At 33.8% G+C, this 24693-nt stretch overlaps 1 protein-coding gene across 1 annotated transcript in view; it reads right to left on the reverse strand.

Annotated features, from left to right (window-relative positions):
* The window catches only part of wdr13 (WD repeat domain 13), a 34502-nt gene extending 13128 nt beyond the window's left edge, over window positions 1-21374 (reverse strand). Inside the window, exons 1-5 of the mRNA XM_079826916.1 lie at window positions 21277-21374; window positions 17528-17605; window positions 9801-10032; window positions 5655-5764; window positions 631-761 (exon numbers count right to left, since the gene is read on the reverse strand). Of these exons, the coding sequence (XP_079683042.1) occupies window positions 631-761; window positions 5655-5764; window positions 9801-10032; window positions 17528-17568 (514 nt within the window). The 5' untranslated portion in view covers window positions 17569-17605; window positions 21277-21374. The remainder of the gene's footprint in view (window positions 1-630; window positions 762-5654; window positions 5765-9800; window positions 10033-17527; window positions 17606-21276) is intronic.
* Between the last annotated feature and the right edge of the window lie 3319 nt (window positions 21375-24693).

Below are 24693 nucleotides of genomic sequence, written 5' to 3' on the forward strand. Positions count from 1 at the left end.
AATGATTATAATAACTTAAAGGTCCTGTTTTTCGTGTTTTTTTTTTTAAGCTTTGATTGTGTTTACAGTGTGCAATATAACATGTGTTCATGTTTCACATGTTAAAAAACACAGTATTTTGAATCATGAATCGACTCACTGAATCATAACGCTCCAAACCGCTGATTTGACTCACTGATTCATAACGCTCCAAACCGCTGAATCGACTCACTGATTCATAACGCTTCGAAGCTTCATGAGGCCGTGTTTTGAAATCGTCATCACTATATAAGTCGTTATTTAGGGTTTTTTTGTGCACAGAAACTATTCTGGTCTTCATAAAGTTATTGTAGAGCCGCTGTAGTGAGATGGACTTTGTAACTTTAGTCTTTAGTGTCTTTTAAGGGTCTTGAGAGTGTAAAGTTGAGCCAATGGAGGCCTTTCAGAGCATCAGATTTACACTAAAATATCTTCATTTGTGTCTGAAGATGAACGGAGGTCTGACGGGTGTCGAGGGTAAGTCATTAATGACACAATTTACATTTTTGTGTGAACTAACCCTTTAAGTCGCTTCCATGTTGGATTTAAGAAAGAGAGCAGAAGGCTGCCGCTTGATCATAACCCTAGTTGTGTCATTAACCCTTCACTCACCAGCTGAGTCGACGTGCTGGTCAAAGATGTGGTGCATGCCGGCAAAGGCGTAGTTCTCACTGAGGGTGGTGTCGCCCGCCATGGCCCGACTGGCTTCTGCCACCGAGGTGGGCACCAGGCTACCCGGAGGCCTGGCACATAAGATGATATTATTATTAATATTTATACACAGTGCAAACACACAAATAATAAGTAAAATAGCTAGGGTTAGTGAGTAGAGATGCACTGATTGATTGGCCAGGGGTCGGAATTGGCTGATTTTCTGCATGATCGGCCTGATCACAGCCACGTGCAAACATGTCGTTGGCATGGAAGTTTTTTACTGTGAGCAAAGACACCAATTATGCCATTTGTAAAACTTGTAAGGTTAAAATAAACCGCGGGGGAAGACCAGGAAAACGCACAGCACGACAAACCTAATTAGACACTTAAACTCCATCACCCCGTGGAACATGCCCCGTTTGAAGAAGGTAGTAACGTTTGAATTGTGTGATATAAAGTCAGAATTGTGTGTAAAAAGTCAGAATTGTGTGTATAAAGTCAGAATTGTGTGATAGTCAGAGTTGAATTGTGTGATATAAAGCCAGAATTGTGTGTAAAAAGTCAGAATTGTGTGTATAAAGTCAGAATTGTGTGTATAAAGTCAGAATTGTGTGATAGTCAGAGTTGAATTGTGTGTATAAAGCCAGAATTGTGTGTAAAAAGTCAGAATTGTGTGTATAAAGTCAGAATTGTGTGTATAAAGTCAGAATTGTGTGATAGTCAGAGTTGAATTGTGTGATATAAAGCCAGAATTGTGTGTATAAAGTCAGAATTGTGTGATAGTCAGAGTTGAATTGTGTGATATAAAGCCAGAATTGTGTGTAAAAAGTCAGAATTGTGTGTATAAAGTCAGAATTGTGTGTATAAAGTCAGAATTGTGTGATAGTCAGAGTTGAATTGTGTGATATAAAGCCAGAATTGTGTGTAAAAAGTCAGAATTGTGTGTATAAAGTCAGAATTGTGTGTATAAAGTCAGAATTGTGTGATAGTCAGAGTTGAATTGTGTGATATAAAGCCAGAATTGTGTGTATAAAGTCAGAATTGTGTGATAGTCAGAGTTGAATTGTGTGATAGTCAGAGTTGAATTGTGTCATACAAAGTCAGAATTGTGTGTATAAAGTCAGAATTGTGTGTATAAAGTCAGAATTGTGTGATAGTCAGAGTTGAATTGTGTGATATAAAGTCAGAATTGTGTGATAGTCAGAGTTGAATTGTGTGTAAAAAGTCAGAATTGTGTGATATAAAGTCAGAATTGTGTGATAGTCAGAGTTGAATTGTGTGATATAAAGTCAGAATTGTGTGATAGTCAGAGTTGAATTGTGTGTATAAAGTCAGAATTGTGTGTATAAAGTCAGAATTGCGTGTATAAAGTCAGAATTGTGTGATATAAAGTCAGAATTGTGTGATATAAAGTCAGAATTGTGTGATAGTCAGAGTTGAATTGTGTGATATAAAGTCAGAATTGTGTGATAGTCAGAGTTGAATTGTGTGATATAAATTCAGAATTGTGTGATAGTCAGAGTTGAATTGTGTGATATAAAGTCAGAATTGTGTGTATAAAGTCAGAATTGTGTGTATAAAGTCAGAATTGTGTGATATAAATTCAGAATTGTGTGTATAAAGTCAGAATTGTGTGATAGTCAGAGTTGAATTGTGTGATATAAAGTCAGAATTGTGTGTATAAAGTCAGAATTGTGTGATAGTCAGAGTTGAATTGTGTGATATAAATTCAGAATTGTGTGTATAAAGTCAGAATTGTGTGATAGTCAGAGTTGAATTGTGTGATATAAAGTCAGAATTGTGTGATAGTCAGATTTGAACTGTGTAAAAAGTCAGAATTGTGTGTATAAAGTCAGAATTGTGTGTATAAAGTCAGAATTGTGTGTATAAAGTCAGAATTGTGTGTATAAAGTCAGAATTGTGTGATATAGTCAGAATTGTGTGATAGTCAGATTTGAACTGTGTGTAAAAAGTCAGAATTGTGTGTATAAAGTCAGAATTGTGTGTATAAAGTCAGAATTGTGTGATATAAAGTCAGAATTGCGTGTATAAAGTCAGAATTGTGTGTATAAAGTCAGAATTGCGTGTATAAAGTCAGAATTGTGTGATAGTCAGAGTTGAATTGTGTGTAAAAAGTCAGAATTGTGTGTATAAAGTCAGAATTGTGTGATATAAAGTCAGAATTGTGTGATAGTCAGAGTTGAATTGTGTGTAAAAAGTCAGAATTGTGTGTATAAAGTCAGAATTGTGTGTATAAAGTCAGAATTGCGTGTATAAAGTCAGAATTGTGTGATATAAAGTCAGAATTGTGTGATATAAAGTCAGAATTGTGTGTATAAAGTCAGAATTGTGTGATATAAAGTCAGAATTGTGTGATAGTCAGAGTTGAATTGTGTGATATAAAGTCAGAATTGTGTGTATAAAGTCAGAATTGTGTGATAGTCAGAGTTGAATTGTGTGATATAAATTCAGAATTGTGTGTATAAAGTCAGAATTGTGTGATAGTCAGAGTTGAATTGTGTGATATAAAGTCAGAATTGTGTGATAGTCAGATTTGAACTGTGTAAAAAGTCAGAATTGTGTGTATAAAGTCAGAATTGTGTGTATAAAGTCAGAATTGTGTGTATAAAGTCAGAATTGTGTGTATAAAGTCAGAATTGTGTGTATAAAGTCAGAATTGTGTGATATAGTCAGAATTGTGTGATAGTCAGATTTGAACTGTGTATAAAGTCAGAATTGTGTGTATAAAGTCAGAATTGTGTGTATAAAGTCAGAATTGTGTGTAAAAAGTCAGAATTGTGTGTATAAAGTCAGAATTGTGTGTATAAAGTCAGAATTGTGTGATATAAAGTCAGAATTGCGTGTATAAAGTCAGAATTGTGTGTATAAAGTCAGAATTGCGTGTATAAAGTCAGAATTGTGTGATAGTCAGAGTTGAATTGTGTGTAAAAAGTCAGAATTGTGTGTATAAAGTCAGAATTGTGTGATAGTCAGAGTTGAATTGTGTGTAAAAAGTCAGAATTGTGTGTATAAAGTCAGAATTGTGTGATAGTCAGAGTTGAATTGTGTGTAAAAAGTCAGAATTGTGTGTATAAAGTCAGAATTGTGTGATAGTCAGAGTTGAATTGTGTGTAAAAAGTCAGAATTGTGTGTATAAAGTCAGAATTGTGTGATATAAAGTCAGAATTGTGTGATAGTCAGAGTTGAATTGTGTGTAAAAAGTCAGAATTGTGTGTATAAAGTCAGAATTGTGTGTATAAAGTCAGAATTGTGTGATATAGTCAGAATTGTGTGATAGTCAGATTTGAACTGTGTATAAAGTCAGAATTGTGTGTATAAAGTCAGAATTGTGTGTATAAAGTCAGAATTGTGTGTAAAAAGTCAGAATTGTGTGTATAAAGTCAGAATTGTGTGTATAAAGTCAGAATTGTGTGATATAAAGTCAGAATTGCGTGTATAAAGTCAGAATTGTGTGTATAAAGTCAGAATTGCGTGTATAAAGTCAGAATTGTGTGATAGTCAGAGTTGAATTGTGTGTAAAAAGTCAGAATTGTGTGTATAAAGTCAGAATTGTGTGATAGTCAGAGTTGAATTGTGTGTAAAAAGTCAGAATTGTGTGTATAAAGTCAGAATTGTGTGATAGTCAGAGTTGAATTGTGTGTAAAAAGTCAGAATTGTGTGTATAAAGTCAGAATTGTGTGATAGTCAGAGTTGAATTGTGTGTAAAAAGTCAGAATTGTGTGTATAAAGTCAGAATTGTGTGATATAAAGTCAGAATTGTGTGATAGTCAGAGTTGAATTGTGTGTAAAAAGTCAGAATTGTGTGTATAAAGTCAGAATTGTGTGTATAAAGTCAGAATTGCGTGTATAAAGTCAGAATTGTGTGATATAAAGTCAGAATTGTGTGATATAAAGTCAGAATTGTGTGTATAAAGTCAGAATTGTGTGTATAAAGTCAGAATTGTGTGTATAAAGTCAGAATTGTTTGATATAAAGTCAGAATTGTGAGTATAAAGTCAAAGAAAGAGAAAAAATGGAAAAGAAGGGGGAAAAAATAGCCTTTTTGACAATGACTTGTGTTTATAAATAGCCCCTTTCTTTTTTCGTTTTGTTTTTTGTTTATTGTTCTGTTGTTGTTTTCTGTTTAGTTATTAACTTTTGTATTTTGACTACATTTTGGATGTGTATACTCTCTTTCCCCTACAGCAGTTTTGTATTTTGCCGGCTAAAGCTGGCCCGAGCTCAGAGCCAGCCACAGGTCTGCAGCCTCTCCTATCTCTCCTTGGCATAAGCAGCCAAAAGACCAAAGCAATAACACAGAAATGATGGACTTCATAACCAGCCGAACACATAAACCATCACTTCATGAGAATTCACCGTTTCATTTGAGAGAAATGTCGTATCATGAACACAGACACTCAAGGGCAACCCGTCAAAATAAAAGTTCGGTTTAAAAAAAATGTAATTGACAGAATATATTGGGCTACTTTTGTAGACTACAGTAGATTTAGCGGCGTCTCTATGTAATAATAATACGTCTCTACTAATAATAATAATTATGCCTAGATGGTTGATTCTTTTTCACTTGATATTTTAGTAAAAAGTTAAATATATATATATATATATATATATATATATAAGTAAAGAAAGCAAAAAAAAAGGTAAATTTATAATGTTTTGTTTCATAAAGCAACTGATTTTCAGTTATTTGTTATTTCTACTTCTTTCCAGGCACAGAACACTTATTTTGTGTGTGAGAGAAGTGAGAGAAGATCCTGTTGTAATGTTTAATCATTTATTTTGTAAAAAAAAAATTAGCTTTGAAGAAAAAGTGGATTTTTGTTTGTATATGCTGTCAATTATAGTTCTTAGAAAGAAAATCGGCAAAAAATCGGTATGGGCCGATCTCATTAACCCTAAATCTGAAATGGTAATCTGCGAAGTAAAGTCTAATGGGTGCACATCTGCACTGGTGGGTCTACCTGTCATCATACACTGCCCTGTTCATCTGGGCCTGCAGCTGGTATGAGCCACGGCTGACTGATCTGCGGTGGCCTCTGGCACCCTGAGCCCTGGGATCCTCATCAAAGTCCTGATGGAAAAACATGGAAAACACCATTAAAAAAGACCAAGAACAGAAGCACGCAGGGTGATTTTACAGTTTAGCACTAATGCACAAAAGAGCTCGCCATCTACATGCAGCTCAACACATTGACCTGGATCTGGATTATATCTAGGACTTTATAGATACTGTCTCGCCCTCTGAATGTGTTTCTGTGGGACTCAGTGTTAATTATGACAGTTTGATTTAGTTTTAGACGTAGTCTTTTGACTAAAATGCCATTTAGTTTTTAGTTTTAGTCTAGTTTTAGTCGACTTAATATCATACGATTTTAGTCGACTAAATCTACAGTAGTTTTAGTCGACTAAAATCTAATGAGTTTAGTTAAATTGTAATACATTAAGCATTACATAACCGACTGTCACTTGAACTGACATTTTGCTTTTGACATTAAAAATACACGAGAGCTCAATTCACTTTTTTGTTTGTTTTTTAAAACATCTGTATAGTTTTTAAAACTTTGTATTTCTGTTTTAGTTAGTATATCATGTTAAGCTAAAGCTTCATATACGTTTATTTATTTTTTTTAATTTCATTTAACATTTATTTAATTTCAAGTAACAAAGAATTTTTTTAATGGTTTTAGTGAACTATTATAACCCTGATACTTTATTGAATATGTGTCAAATACTGGTCTTTCCTCCTGACTATGAATTAAATGGGAATTAAATTAAATACAGTTTATTGTGTAAGCAAAAACGAATATATAATGCGTGACTTTTAATGATAAACCAGCTGGAAATACACCGGGACTCTTATTTTGAAATCTCGCCTTACTATTGCAGTTGCAGGAGCTCATTCAAGTTCAGATGAGGAGATAAATATGCATTGTTACAACCGTCTAAAACATATTACTATATAAACATCGTAAAGTAAACATTGTCATTATTCATCAGCATTAGTTCATAATCAATATCCTGGCATAAATGTGTGTTATTGATAGATTGAGCCGCTCTGGAGCTGGATTGGGGATGAGCCGTGTGTTTTCCAGCGGTTAGATCAGCATCTGTTACTCAGGATATATCAGTTCTGACCCCATCTCTTCCCTAATCTCGTTTTTATTTGTTGACGAAAATGACAGTTGATTTTCGTCATAGTTTTTGTGATCCAACTCTAGTTTTTATTTAGTTATCGTCTCGTTTTCGTCAGTGAAAAAAGGTCGTTGACGAAAATTATGACGAAAAAAATTATTTGTCAACGAAATTGAAGGGATAGTTCACCCAAAAACGAAAATTTGATGTTGATCTGCTCAACCCCAAGGCATCCAAGATGTAGGTGTGTTTGTTTCTTCAGTAGAACACAAATGAAGATTTTTAACTCAACCGTTGCTGTGTCACTCATATAATGCTTGTCAATGGGGTCTAATTCTATTAGAGTAAAAAAACATGCACAGACAACTTCAAATTAAACTCGTGACGACACATTGATGTCTTAAGACACAAAACCATCGGTTTCTGAGAGAAACGAACGGTATTTATGCAAATATATCACCTCATATCAGACGAATGCTTCAGCTCTCCAGACTGACATCACTTCCTGTGTGTGAGGTCAAAATTCCGGCCGGGTTACAGATATTAGGGCTGAACGATATGGACAAAATTACATCTTGATTTTCATGCAAAATATCTCGATATTGATACAATACGATATGACTACGTGTTCGGTGAAAACCAGAATCTGAATTAAAATGTGTTTGATTTAAGCCTACATTTCAAAAATGTGTGTCAGAAAATGTATTGTTTTTATTGCACGTACGATCACACAGGTGTGATCAGTCTAGGCTGGAGCTGGAGCGGATGATCAAGAGCATCACATGATCAAATGTTGAATTTAGCCAGAGACAGGCGCGCTCAGAGCTGTCATATAGCACTACTTTTCAGTGTTTTCAACCACATACTGTTTGTTTTAGGTTTCAAACACATAAATTCACAGAAGTACTAAAAAAAACAATACATTTACAGTTAGTAAAATACACACTGATGTCTATGGAAGAGGTAATAATAATCCTTTGCATTATAATTCGACACGTTTTATTCATATCAGATACACATTGTGTAAGTAACTTCAATGTTTACTCTATTCTATTCCCAGTTCACCAGCCACTTACTTTTAAGTATTTCGGGAGAAGTGGATGAATTCACGTGTTGTAAACATAGAGGTTGTAAATCCAACAAATCCGATTCTCTGAACTGCGTTTGCGGCGGCCATCGCGCACACAGCTCAACTAACGCCATCGCTATAAAGGTGTTTAAACAACAATATACTTCCACTTGCATGTATTTGACAATCGGAATATCAGATATTTCATGCCATAGCGAACACATTTGTGAATATTCTGAATAAAAAAGGAAAAAATGACATAAAAGCAGATCATCGTTCATTCAGCGCTGTTGCTGCTGCGGTGTGTCACGTGACAAGCAATGACGCGTCACCATGGAAACGCCGCCCCCCCTCTCACAATATAGTTCCCGCGCCCCTGCTAGTGTGTGTGCGCTGGCTTTAGCGGAGCATTCAAGGGCACTCGAAAAACTGATGTGTGTTGTGACTGCCAGAGTTGTGTGCAGGGGAAATCTATATCGTCTATATCGTTGCTTCTTTCGATTGTAATATCTTGAAAGATCATATCTAGATATAGATACGATAACAATATATCGTTCAGCCCTAATAGATATATACATAGATTCCTCATTAGTGCCTGCGTGGATCGCTCGAATGAGGAATCTACGTATACATATCTATGACCCGGCCGCTATTTTGACCTCACACACAGGAAGTGATGGCGGTCTGCAGAGCTGAAGCGTTCGTCTGATATGAGGTGATATATTTGCATAAATACCGTTGGGTTTCTCTCAGATCGTTTCGTGTCTTAAAGGGTTAGTTCACCCAAAAATGAAAATTCTGTCATTAATTACTTACCCTCGAGACCCGTAAGACCTCCGTTCATCTTCAGACACAAATGAAGATATTTTAGTGTAAATCTGATGCTCTGAAAGGCCTCCATTGGCTCAACTTTACACTCTCAAGACCCTTAAAAGACACTAAAGACTAAAGTCACAAAGTCCATCTCACTACAGCGGTTCTACAATAACTTTATGAAGACGAGAATAATTTCTGTGCGCAAAAAAACCCTAAATAACGACTTATATAGTGATGACGATTTCAAAACACGGAATCATGAAGCTTCGAAGTGTTATGAATCAGTGAGTCGATTCAGCGGTTTGGAGCGTTATGAATCAGTGAGTCGATTCAGCAGTTCAGAGCGTTATGAATCAGTGAGTTGATTCAGCGGTTTGGAACGTTATGAATCAGTGAGTCGATTCAGCAGTTTGAATCGCCAAATTTCAGCAGTTTGACACACGATCCGAATCATGAATCGACTCACTGATTCATAACGCTTCAAAGCTTCATGAGGCCGTGTTTTGAAATCGTCATCACTATGTAAGTCGTTATTTAGGGTTTTTTTGCGCACAGAAACTATTCTCGTCTTCATAAAGTTATTGTAGAGCCGCTGTAGTGAGATGGACTTTGTAACTTTAGTCTTTAGTGTCTTTTAAGGGTCTTGAGAGTGTAAAGTTGAGCCAATGGAGGCCTTTCAGAGCATCAGATTTACACTAAAATATCTTCATTTGTGTCTGAAGATGAACGGAGGTCTGACGGGTGTCCAACCACATGAGGGTGAGGAATTAATGACACAATTTACAGTTTTGGGTGAACTAACCCTTTAAGACATCAATGTGTTGTCACGAGTTTAATTTGAAGTTGTCTGTGCATGTTTTTTTTACTCTAATAGAATTAGACCCCATTGACAAGCATTATACGACTGACAGACAGCAACAGTTAGAGTTAAAAATCTTCATGTTCTACTGAAGAAACGAAGACACCTACATCTTGGATGCCTGAGGGGTAAGCAGAAAAACATAAAATGTTCTTTGTTGTGTGAACTATCGCTTTAACCCTGGTGGGGCTTATCCTCCTCCACATTTCCCAGTGTCTGCGAGCTGCTGACCTCCATGCGGTCCAGTGTAGTGCGGGAGCTGCGCACGCTGCTGGCTCTGAAGCTGCTCTGCTCTGAGAGAGGGCCGTAACGCAGGCCCAGCAGCTGACTGCGCACACGCAGATATTGCCTGCGCAGACCCGGCTCAAAGCCACACTTGGCGTTCTCGCGGAGCAGCTGGCTGCGGCGGCGGATGTACTGCGTGCGGAACTGGGGGAACGTCGGGGTGCGGTAAGCATTGTACCTGAGGAATAACACAGAGAGAATAATAGAACACATGATTAGTCCCTGCACATGTGACAAATGTATGCATGGTAGGGGTGTAACGGTACACGTATTCGTAGGGCTGGGCGATAAAACGATAACGATAATTATCGCAAAATCATTTTCCTCGATAAAACAATAACAACAGTTCGATAAAGGAGGACACAGATATAATTGACAAGAAACGTCACTCAACTTCAGTGGTTTGGGGCGATAAAACGATAACGATAATTACAGCGAAATAATTTTCCTCGGTAAAACAATAACAACAGTTCGATAAAGGAGGACACAGATATAATTGACAAGAAAGGTCACTCAACTTCAGTGGTTTGGGGCGATAAAACGATAACGGTAATTATCGCGAAATCATTTTCCTCGGTAAAACAATAACAACAGTTCGATAAAGGAGGACACAGATATAATTGACAAGAAAGGTCACTCAACTTCAGTGGTTTGGGGCGATAAAACGATAATTATCGCAAAATCCTTTTCCTCGATAAAACAATAACAACAGTTCGATAAAGGAGGACACAGATATAATTGACAAGAAAGGTCACTCAACTTCAGTGGTTTGGGGCGATAAAACGATAACGATAATTATCGCGAAATAATTTTCCTCGATAAAACAATAACAACAGTTCGATAAAGGAGGACACAGATATAATTGACAAGAAACGTCACTCAACTTCAGTGGTTTGGGGCGATAAAACGATAATTATCGCAAAATCATTTTCCTCGATAAAACAATAACAACAGTTCGATAAAGGAGGAAACAGATATAATTGACAAGAAAGGTCACTCAACTTCAGTGGTTTGGGGCGATAAAACGATAACGGTAATTATCGCGAAATAATTAGATTAGATTAGATTCAACTTTATTGTCATTACACAAGTACAAGTACAAGGCAACGAAATGCAGTTTAGGTCTAACCAGAAGTGCAATAGCAGCAAGTGCAGGATATACAACGTTTGCATAAGTGCAGGACATGGATATGTACTGAGTATATATAAATATGTCTATAAATAGAGAGATGGTTATTACTATAAACAGAATTTACAGGTGAATATGTACAGTGAATAATATACAGATGGTTAATACTATAAACAGAATTTACAGGTGGATATGTACTATGAATATAATATAATATACAGATGGCTATTACTATAAACAGAATTTTACAGATAGAGGTATACAATGATATGTTAGGCTAAAATTAGGAATATGGCAGTGGATTAAGGTAGTGCAATAAATTATGGACAGAAGCTATCCGAAAAAAAAGTGTAAAAGTGCAGTGGAAGTGATTGCATATTACAGTTAGAAGTACGGTGCAAAATACAAATGTAAACAGTAGGTACTGTAAATAACAGTCGGCAGTGCAAATGAGCATAATACAGTTACGGTGTGGTAGTGCAAAATGAATAAGTAAACAGTTGTTACTGTGATAAAGAGTCGGTAGTGCAAATAACAAAGTGAAGGTGGATGTGAGGTAGGAGAGTTATCAGTATATGAGGGGAGTGGATCAACGGGGGTTTGAGTTCAATAAAGAGACAGCTCTGGGGAAAAAACTGTTCTTTAGTCTGCTGGTCCTGGTCCGGTGGATCCTGAAACGCCTGCCGGAGGGCAGGAGAGAAAACAGTCTGTGGGCTGGGTGAGAGGAGTCCTTGAGGATGCTGCGAGCTCGATGCAGGCAGCGTTTCCTCTGGATGTGCTCGATGGCAGGCAGTGGAGTCCCTGTGATGCGCTGGGCAGTTTTCACCACCCGCTGCAGTGCCTTGCGCTCCGCAACAGAGCAGCTCCCATACCACACTGCCACACAGTTGGTCAGGATGCTTTCTATTGCGCAGCGATAGAAGTTCACCAGGATAGCAGAGGAGAGCTGATTCTTCCTCAGTGTCCTCAGGAAGAAGAGGCGCTGGTGAGTCTTCTTGACCAGGCTGGAGGTGTTGGTCGTCCACGACATGTCCGCCGAGATGTGGATCCCCAGGAACTTGAAACTGGAGACACGTTCAACAGCCATTCCATTGATGTGGATGGTGTTGTGTGTGCCTCTTGACTCCTTCCTGAAGTCCACGATGAGCTCCTTCGTTTTGGTGGTGTTGAGGAGCAGGTTATTATCAGCGCACCATGTGGCCAGGTGCTGGATCTCCTCCCTGTAGGCAGTCTCATCGTTGTTGCTGATGAGCCCAATCACCGTTGTGTCGTCCGCAAACTTGACGATAGAATTAGATCCATACACAGGCTTGCAGTCGGAGGTGAAGAGGGAGTAGAGAAACGGGCTTAGCACACAGCCCTGTGGTACACCAGTGTTGAGTGTGATGGATGTGGAGCAGGTGGATCCTGAACGAACATTCTGGGGTCTGTCAATTATATCTTATATAATTTTCCTCGATAAAACAATAACAACAGTTCGATAAAGGAGGACACAGATATAATTGACAAGAAACGTCACTCAACTTCAGTGGTTTGGGGCGATAAAACGATAATTATCGCAAAATCATTTTCCTCGATAAAACAATAACAACAGTTCGATAAAGGAGGACACAGATATAATTGACAAGAAAGGTCTCTCAACTTCAGTGGTTTGGGGCGATAAAACGATAACGGTAATTATCGCGAAATAATTTTCCTCGATAAAACAATAACAACAGTTCGATAAAGGAGGACACAGATATAATTGACAAGAAACGTCACTCAACTTCAGTGGTTTGGGGCGATAAAACGATAATTATCGCAAAATCATTTTCCTCGATAAAACAATAACAACAGTTCGATAAAGGAGGACACAGATATAATTGACAAGAAAGGTCTCTCAACTTCAGTGGTTTGGGGCGATAAAACGATAACGATAATTATCGCGAAATAATTTTCCTCGATAAAACAATAACAACAGTTCGATAAAGGAGGACACAGATATAATTGACAAGAAAGGTCTCTCAACTTCAGTGGTTTGGGGCGATAAAACGATAACGGTAATTATCGCGAAATAATTTTCCTCGATAAAACAATAACAACAGTTCGATAAAGGAGGACACAGATATAATTGACAAGAAACGTCACTCAACTTCAGTGGTTTGGGGCGATAAAACGATAATTATCGCAAAATCATTTTCCTCGATAAAACAATAACAACAGTTCGATAAAGGAGGACACAGATATAATTGACAAGAAAGGTCTCTCAACTTCAGTGGTTTGGGGCGATAAAACGATAACGGTAATTATCGCGAAATAATTTTCCTCGATAAAACAATAACAACAGTTCGATAAAGGAGGACACAGATATAATTGACAAGGAACGTCACTCAACTTCAGTGGTTTGGGGCGATAAAACGATAATTATCGCAAAATCATTTTCCTCTATAAAACAATAACAACAGTTCGATAAAGGAGGACACAGATATAATTGACAAGAAACGTCTCTCAACTTCAGTGGTTTGGGGCGATAAAACGATAACGATAATTATCGCGAAATCATTTTCCTCGATAAAACAATAACAACAGTTCGATAAAGGAGGACACAGATATAATTGACAAGGAACGTCACTCAACTTCAGTGGTTTGGGGCGATAAAACGATAACGATAATTATCGCAAAATCATTTTCCTCGATAAAACAATAACAACAGTTCGATAAAGGAGGACACAGATATAATTGACAAGGAACGTCACTCAACTTCAGTGGTTTGGGGCGATAAAACGATAATTATCGCAAAATCATTTTCCTCGATAAAACAATAACAACAGTTCGATAAAGGAGGACACAGATATAATTGACAAGAAAGGTCTCTCAACTTCAGTGGTTTGGGGCGATAAAACGATAACGATAATTATCGCAAAATAATTTTCCTCGATAAAACAATAACAACAGTTCGATAAAGGAGGACACAGATATAATTGACAAGAAAGGTCACTCAACTTCAGTGGTTTGGGGCGATAAAACGATAACGATAATTATCGCAAAATCATTTTCCTCGGTAAAACAATAACAACAGTTCGATAAAGGAGGACACAGATATAATTGACAAGAAAGGTCACTCAACTTCAGTGGTTTGGGGCGATAAAACGATAATTATCGCAAAATCATTTTCCTCGGTAAAACAATAACAACAGTTCGATAAAGGAGGACACAGATATAATTGACAAGAAAGGTCACTCAACTTCAGTGGTTTGGGGCGATAAAACGATAATTATCGCAAAATCATTTTCCTCGGTAAAACAATAACAACAGTTCGATAAAGGAGGACACAGATATAATTGACAAGAAACGTCACTCAACTTCAGTGGTTTGGGGCGATAAAACGATAATTATCGCAAAATCCTTTTCCTCGATAAAACAATAACAACAGTTCGATAAAGGAGGACACAGATATAATTGACAAGAAAGGTCACTCAACTTCAGTGGTTTGGGGCGATAAAACGATAATTATCGCAAAATCATTTTCCTCGGTAAAACAATAACAACAGTTCGATAAAGGAGGACACAGATATAATTGACAAGAAACGTCACTCAACTTCAGTGGTTTGGGGCGATAAAACGATAATTATCGCAAAATCATTTTCCTCGGTAAAACAATAACAACAGTTCGATAAAGGAGGACACAGATATAATTGACAAGAAAGGTCTCTCAACTTCAGTGGTTTGGGGCGATAAAACGATAACGATAATTATCGCGAAATAATTTTCCTCGATAAAACAATAACAACAGTTCGATAAAGGAGGACACAGATATAATTGACAAGAAACGTCACTCAACTTCAGTGGTTTGGGGCGATAAAACGATAATTATCGCAAAATCATTTTCCTCGGTAAAACAATAACAACAGTTCGATAAAGGAGGACACAGATATAATTGACAAGAAAGGTCTCTCAACTTCAGTGGTTTGGGGCGATAAAACGATAATTATCGCAAAATCATTTTCCTCGGTAAAACAATAACAACAGTTCGATAAAGGAGGACACAGATATAATTGACAAGAAAGGTCACTCAACTTCAGTGGTTTGGGGCGATAAAACGATAACGATAATTATCGCAAAATCATTTTCCTCGGTAAAACAATAACAACAGTTCGATAAAGGAGGACACAGATATAATTGACAAGAAACGTCACTCAACTTCAGTGGTTTGGGGCGATAAAACGATAATTATCGCAAAATCCTTTTCCTCGATAAAACAATAACAACAGTTCGATAAAGGAGGACACAGATATAATTGACAAGAAAGGTCACTCAACTTCAGTGGTTTGGGGCGATAAAACGATAATTATCGCAAAATCATTTTCCTCGGTAAAACAATAACAACAGTTCGATAAAGGAGGACACAGATATAATTGACAAGAAACGTCACTCAACTTCAGTGGTTTGGGGCGATAAAACGATAATTATCGCAAAATCATTTTCCTCGATAAAACAATAACAACAGTTCGATAAAAGAGGACACAGATATAATTGACAAGAAACGTCACTCAACTTCAGTGGTTTGGGGCGATAAAACGATAATTATCGCAAAATCATTTTCCTCGGTAAAACAATAACAACAGTTCGATAAAGGAGGACACAGATATAATTGACAAGAAAGGTCTCTCAACTTCAGTGGTTTGGGGCGATAAAACGATAACGATAATTATCGCGAAATAATTTTCCTCGATAAAACAATAACAACAGTTCGATAAAGGAGGACACAGATATAATTGACAAGAAACGTCACTCAACTTCAGTGGTTTGGGGCGATAAAACGATAATTATCGCAAAATCATTTTCCTCGATAAAACAATAACAACAGTTCGATAAAGGAGGACACAGATATAATTGACAAGAAAGGTCTCTCAACTTCAGTGGTTTGGGGCGATAAAACGATAAAGATAATTATCGCGAAATAATTTTCCTCGATAAAACAATAACAACAGTTCGATAAAGGAGGACACAGATATAATTGACAAGAAAGGTCACTCAACTTCAGTGGTTTGGGGCGATAAAACGATAACGATAATTATCGCGAAATAATTTTCCTCGATAAAACAATAACAACAGTTCGATAAAAGAGGACACAGATATAATTGACAAGAAACGTCACTCAACTTCAGTGGTTTGGGGCGATAAAACGATAACGATAATTATCGCGAAATAATTTTCCTCGATAAAACAATAACAACAGTTCGATAAAGGAGGACACAGATATAATTGACAAGAAAGGTCTCTCAACTTCAGTGGTTTGGGGCGATAAAACGATAACGATAATTATCGCGAAATAATTTTCCTCGATAAAACAATAACAACAGTTCGATAAAGGAGGACACAGATATAATTGACAAGAAACGTCACTCAACTTCAGTGGTTTGGGGCGATAAAACGATAACGATAATTATCGCGAAATAATTTTCCTCGATAAAACAATAACAACAGTTCGATAAAGGAGGACACAGATATAATTGACAAGAAAGGTCACTCAACTTCAGTGGTTTGGGGCGATAAAACGATAACGGTAAATATCGCGAAATAATTTTCCTCGATAAAACAATAACAACAGTTCGATAAAGGAGGACACAGATATAATTGACAAGAAAGGTCTCTCAACTTCAGTGGTTTGGGGCGATAAAACGATAATTATCGCGAAATAATTTTCCTCGATAAAACAATAACAACAGTTCGATAAAGGAGGACACAGATATAATTGACAAGAAAGGTCACTCAACTTCAGTGGTTTGGGGCGATAAAACGATAACGATAATTATCGCAAAATCATTTTCCTCGATAAAACAATAACAACAGTTCGATAAAGGAGGACACAGATATAATTGACAAGAAAGGTCACTCAACTTCAGTGGTTTGGGGCGATAAAACGATAATTATCGCAAAATCATTTTCCTCGATAAAACAATAACAACAGTTCGATAAAGGAGGACACAGATATAATTGACAAGAAACGTCACTCAACTTCAGTGGTTTGGGGCGATAAAACGATAATTATCGCAAAATCATTTTCCTCGGTAAAACAATAACAACAGTTCGATAAAGGAGGACACAGATATAATTGACAAGAAACGTCACTCAACTTCAGTGGTTTGGGGCGATAAACTAACCCTTTAAGACTTTTTAAGGCCTTAAAATGTTGATTTTGAATTTAAAGACATTTAAGACTTTTTAAGATCCCGCGGGTACCCTGCAGTTTAATAAAAATAAATAAAAAGTAATTTTGTAAAACTGCTGTACCGAACCGTAGTTTGGGCTCTGTTGTTAACCTTTAATATTAATGTGCAATCTTCAATTAACTTTTAGTTATAATTTAATTCATTTAAGGACAGATACTTTTTTTTCAGTAAACCACTGTTTAATAAAAATAAATAAAAAGCAATTTTGTAAAACTGCTGTACCGAACCGTGACTTAAAAACCGAACCGTGAGTTTTGTGTCCCGTTCCACCCCTGATGAATGTAGTCTCAGTCCTGTGGTGATCTTACACACACACACACACACACACACACCTTGCATCCACTGCCAGCACCTGCTGCCAAACAGCAGCCATCAGATCCTCAAACACACAGATGCAGGAAACACACGGGCTGAAGAAAACACACACACATATCCATTATCAGCATTATTAGTATCGCTCAGCTCAGCTGAGATATGATTCAAGCTTTCTAGATGCAATTGTTGTTAAAAAAATAATGCATGAGACACAAACAAACACAAATAAATCCAATAAATGCAAATCACAACCTAATAATCATCTAACAGAAAGATTTACAAACTGGCTAAAACCCCCAAATGTGATGATCCCATTGTGAGAGACCCTGTTTATAAATGTAAATGCAGCTTGATTGTCAAAATCTATTTATATTGTGTGAGGAAAATTGTGTTTGTTTTATTCGCTTTGGTACTTTTTCACAAGTAAGGCGTACATTTTCAAAACTCTCAGTACAAAAATGCAAACTGATCACACTTTTAACAGCTCTTCATTCTCTCAAAACCTGATCTCACGCTTTCATTACATATTACAACACAAGATTATTGTCAGAGAATAAAGAAATATTTTGAGATTAAAGTTGAAATATTTTGAGATTAAAGTCGAAATATTTTGAGATTAAAGTCGAAATATTTTGAGATTAAAGTTGAAATATTTAGAGATTAAAGTCGAAATATTTTGATATTAAAGTTGAAATATTTCGAGATTAAAGTCGAAATATTTTGAGATTAAAGTCAAAACATTTTGAGAATAATGTCGAAATATTTTGAGATTATTTTGAGAATAAAGTCGAAATATTTTGAGATTAAAGTCGAAATATTTTGAGATTAAAGTTGAAATATTTCGAGATTAAAGTCGAAATATTTTGAGATTAAAGTTGAAATATTTCAAGATTAAAGTCGAAATATTTCGAGATTAAAGTCAAATTATTTTTAGAATAATGTCGAAATATTTTGAAATTATTTTGAGAATAAAGTCAAAATATTTTGAGAATAAAGTCGAAATATTTTGAGATTAAAGTCAAAACATTTTGAGAATAATGTCGAAATATTTTGAGATTATTTTGAGAATAAAGTCAAAATATTTTGAGATTAAAGTCGAAATATTTTGAGAATAAAGTCAAAATATTTTGAGAATAAAGTCGAAATATTTTGAGATTAAAGTCAAAACATTTTGAGAATAATGTCGAAATATTTTGAGATTATTTTGAGAATAAAGTCGAAATATTTTGAGATTAAAGTCGAAATATTTTGAGATTAAAGTTGAAATATTTAGAGATTAAAGTCGAAATATTTAGAGATTAAAGTCGAAATATTTTGAGATTAAAGTCGAAATATTTTGAGATTAAAGTTGAAATATTTCGAGATTAAAATCGAAATATTTCGAGATTAAAGTCAAATTATTTTTAGAATAATGTCGAAATATTTTGAGATTATTTTGAGAATAAAGTCAAAATATTTTGAGAATAAAGTCGAAATATTTCGAGATTAAAGTCAAAACATTTTGAGAATAATGTCGAAATATTTTGAGATTATTTTGAGAATAAAGTCGAAATATTTTGAGATTAAAGTCGAAATATTTTGAGAATAAAGTCGAAATATTTTGAGATTAAAGTCGAAATATTTTTAGATTAAAGTCGAAATATTTTGAGATTAAAGTCGAAATATTTTGAGATTAAAGTCAAAATATTTTGAGATTAAAGGCAAAATATTTAGAGATTAAAGTCAAAATATTTTGAGATTAAAGTCAAAATATTTTGAGATTAAAGTCAAATTATTTTGAGAATAAAGTCGAAATATTTTTGAGATTAAAGTCAAATTATTTTGAGAATAATGTCGAAATATTTTGAGATTATTTTGAGAATAAAGTCGAAATATTTTGAGATTAAAGTCAAAATATTTTGAGAATAAAGTCGAAATATTTTTAGATTAAAGTCGAAATATTTTTAGATTAAAGTCCAAATATTTCGAGATTAAAGTCGAAATATTTTTAGATTAAAGTCAAAATATTTTGAGAATAAAGTCGAAATATTTTTAGATTAAAGTCGAAATATTTTTAGATTAAAGTCGAAATATTTTTAGATTAAAATCCAAATATTTCGAGATTAAAGTCGAAATATTTCGAGATTAAAGTCAAAATATTCAAAATAACCTGAACACTACGTTTTATATTTAAATGTTATCTCTTGTTTAGTGATATTTACTGTATCAGCCCCTGTTCAAATACACCAGCGGCTGCAGCGCTGTAGAGTGTGTGTGTGTGTGTGTGTGTGTGTGTGTGTGTGTGTGTGTGTGTGTGTGTGTGTGTGTGTGTGTGTGTGTGTGTGTTCCGTCAATGAGGCTGCGTTTCTCATTTTGACTTTAAATCTCACTTTTTTTTGTACAGATTTTTTTTTTTATTAAACTTTGCGGTTCAGGGTTTCCATACAGATACAATAATATTTTGAGTTTCTATTTATTAAACCAATTTCCTTCATTGTATTAACTAATTTTTTTAATTTCAATGAACTCAAAATTAAGGCAACCAGGTTACTTACTTTTTTAAGTTAAACCAACAATATTTTGTTACAGTGTATATGGCAGTCTCGGTCATGGTCATCTGTTTACAGTATCACATGGCATACTGTAATGTACAATGCTGTACACACACACACACACACACACACACACACACACACACACACACACACACACACACACACACACACACACACACACAGGCGTAATGGCTTCTATACTGTACAAACTGTATATTCTCTCCACTTACACTAAACCTACCCATCAAAGCTTTCTGCATTTTTACATTATCAAAAATACATTCGGTATGATTTAAGTGTTTTTCCTCATGAGGACCAAAAAATGTCCCCGCAAGGACAAGGATTTAGGATAATACCATCTTTATAGGGACATTTTGTCATTTTGTAGAGTTTACCAGGCCTTTGTGTAGTGAAATACTTTGTGGTTTTGTACTAACACAATTGAAAATATGCTGAAATGTTTGAAAAAGTGCACTTTTGATGATCTGTTGTGATATTAGCACTAAGAGTTCTGCAAATGCACACCTTGCTTGAGAAAATAGTACCAAAGCGAATAAAAAAACCTGTATTATTAAGACAACTAAAATAATTGTTTCCAAAATACAAATATGGCTTTAATATTGTTTGTCATATTACTATAACAAAGGGTTAAAATATTATCTGGAAGATATTTACGTTTAGTTGACAACTCACATGAGATTTTTCCAAAATTACTTTTAATTCTAAAAAAGGAAAACTTAAAAAATATACAAAATAATAGCAATTTCTGACCAGTATTTAAAAGAAGCAGAATGAAATTTATTGAATGCGATTATGAATAATTGTATAATTATAATTGTATAATTATGTGTAATGTATTTCATTAATATGTTAAGTTAACTTTGACAGCACTAAATATACATTTAGTATATTCTATTCTTGTTTCTCCCACTCACTAATAAATCAAAACATGACTAACGTAAACACAACATTTATAATAAATATGTACTCAACAGTATTCATATATATGCACAACCTAAACAAATAGTTTATTTTAAAATCAATGTTTTGACGCATTAGCCCCAGTTAGCAGGGATGCTAACAACAACAGCCGTTACACGCCGAGTAATAATAAAACAAAATCATGTCAATCCCACCAGAGCGACAATATCTCGCTAATAACCATTTCTGAATGCCTTTATCTCATTGAAATATAATGTTAATGTATAATTTTATACTTAAAGGACACCTACCGCGCGAGATTCTCACCGGTTCATTCTGTCTGAAGGGACTCTGGCGTGATCACGTGACCGACCCGCCCTGACTGACAGCAGCTGATCTGCATATCAGTGACGTCACTGCAGGACTGGCCAATGATGGACAGGCAAGGCCGGGTGACGTTTACATGGAGGAAAAACAAGTGTTTTCTTTAGGTTTATTTTTAGGGCATATAGAATCATTTGCTAGTAAGTGTGGACCATCAGAAAAGCCCTCTGTAGTGTTCAAGTTCAACTGTGTGAGGCAAATATCCATATTAATATATAAACAATTATCTACATATTTATCCAAATAACTTTTGTTAAATCAATATTTTATTTGTGACTAATAATTTAGAGCAGGGTATTATTAACCACACACACACAAAAATCCATTATTTTCTGATACACAAGATAACAGATTTTTATTATTTTTATTGTATTATTTTATTTTTTAAAAATGTTGTGCCCGGTTAGGACATATCAGAACATTTGGCTTTCCAAATATCCATATTAATATATAAAAATTATCTAAATATGTATCCAAATACCTTTTTGTTAATAAAATTAATATTTTATTTGTGACTAATAATTTAGAGCAGGGTATTATTAACCACACAAAAAAAAAATCCATTATTTTCTGATTCAGAAGAGAATAATTTATTTTTATATTTTTATTATTATACATTTTATTTATTTATTTATTTATTTATTTATTTATTTATTTATTTATTTATTTATTTATTTGTTTATTTATTTATTTATTTATTTATTTATTTATTTATTTATTTATTTATTTATTTATTTATTTATTTATTTATTAAAAAAAATTTAAATTATTTAAATAGTTTTATTTTATTGTGTTAATATTTGAATATTATAATTATAATTAATAACCACATAAATTCCATTATTTTCTGAATCAGAAGATAATATATTTCTTTTTATTTTATTTTACTTTATTTTATTTGCCCGGTTAGAACATATCAGAACATTTGGCTTTTTCAAATATCTAATATTAATATATAAATAATTATCTAAATATTTATCCAAATAACTTTTTAAAAATCAATATTTTATTTGTGACTAATAATTTAGAGCAGGGTATTATTAACCACAGAAATTCCATTCTTTCCTGAATCAGAAGATAATAATACATTTTTATATTTGTATTATTATAAATATTATTAACTTTTTTATTTTATTTTATTTATATATTTTTTGCGCCTGGTCAGAACATTTGGCTTTTCCAAATATCCATATTAATATATAAATAGTTATCTAAATATTTATCCAAATAACTTTAAAATATCAATATTTTATTTAATTTTATTAGGATATGTATGAACATTTGTGTATACGTGTCAATAAAATTCTTAGTCCCGACTCCCACTTCATTATATATAAATAATGAATATTATAATTAATATTATTAACCACATAAATTCCATTATTTTCTGAATCAGAAGATAATATATTTATTTTATATTTGTGATTCATATAAATAGTTTTATTTTATTGCATTATTATTTTTTTATATCTAAATAATGAAAATGAAAATGAAAATTAATATTATTAACAACACATTCCATTATTTTCTGAATCAGAAGATACTGGATTTTTATTTATTTATTTTATTTCTTATTATTTTTTGTGAACATTTGACTTTCCAAATATCCATATTAATATATAAACAATTATCTAAATATTTATCCAAATAACTTAAAAAAATCTATATTTGTGTCTTATAATTTAGAGCAGGCACATAAAATTCATGATTTTTTTAATCAGAAGATAATAATAATTTTTTATATTTGTATTATTATAAATGTATTTTATTTTATTATTTTATTAGAATATATCTGAACATTTGGCTTTGTGTATAAGGCGTCAATAAAAATAAATATTATAATTATAATTAATATTATTAAGCACATAAATTCCATTATTTTCTGAATCAGAAGACAATATTTCATTTATTTAATTTTATTTATTTAATTATTTTTTGTGAACATTTGACTTTCCAAATATCAATATTAATATATAAACAATTATCCAAATATTTATCTTTATAAAATCTATATTCGTGACTAATAATTTAGAGCAGGGTATTATTAACCACATAAAATCCTATAAAATCACATACAAATTATTTTTTTAATCAGAAGATAAGAATTACTTTTTATATTTGTATTATTATAAATATATTTTATTTTATTAGAATATGTCTGAACATTTGGCTTTGTGTATAAGGCGTCAATAAAAATAAATATTATAATTATAATTAATATTATTAACCACATAAATTCCATTATTTTCTGAATCAGAAGACAATATTTTTATTTATTTAATTTTTTTATTCAAATTTTTTTTTGTGAACATTTGACTTTCCAAATATCCATATTAATATATAAACAATTATCTAAATATTTATCCAAATAACTTTAAAAAATCTATATTTGTGACTAATAATTTAGAGCAGGGTATTATTAACCACATAAAATCCTATAAAATCACATATAATTTTTATAGTTGTATTAAATGTATTTTATTTTATTAGAATATGTCTGAACATTTGGCTTTGTGTATAAGGCGTCAATAAAAATGAATATTATAATTATAATTAACATAATGAACCAATTCCGTTATTTTAGGGTTACAATACATCAGAACATTTGGCTTTGTGTGTGCAAGTAAAAAGCTGAGTCCCTGCTTCATTAAATCTAAATAATGAAGATACAACATTACCTTGTAAAACTGCAGAACATTATCTAACTAGTAGACCTGCAGTTTCACACTAAAGTTCAATCTGAAATCTGAACATGTGAGAGTCAGGAGTTGTGTCGGTGTTGAGGAAAGTGTGTGTGTTCAGCAGAATATGCAGGATTAGCGGTCCACAGCTGTGATTGGTCCAGAGCTCAGGCTGGAGCTGACGGGGCTCTTTGCTTGTTCTGGTGCTGTTCCCGAAGGGCCCGTGGACTCAGGCCGGGGCCATAAATGAGGGCCGCTCCAGCTCTCAGCACTGCTTATTCTGACAGGACGCACCTCGGAGCGCAGACAAAATGCCTGGAACAAAAGGTAGATATTGAGTTTTCATGTGTTTCTTGTTAACTCATAAGAACCCGGACCAATTTATCCTTTTAGGAACATTATGGGGCATAAAAAACAGGCTTAATGGACACTTATAACATGTTTCTGCAGTTGTTTTTGAAATACAACGCCTCCTTGTGAAAGATCTGTAATGTCACATATATGTCACATTGGGCATTTATTTCTCGGTTAAAAAAAAAAAACATTTAATAATTTTTTTGCTAAATAGCAGTTTTTTCAGTTTCTTTTCTTTTCCACAACATTTATCAAAATTATGCGTATTATTAAAAAATTATTAACAAAACATATCAAGCCATAGGCGGA

Source organism: Gobio gobio, assembly GCF_949357685.1.
Source record: "Gobio gobio genome assembly, chromosome: 10".
Taxonomy (NCBI): Eukaryota; Metazoa; Chordata; class Actinopteri; order Cypriniformes; family Gobionidae; genus Gobio; species Gobio gobio.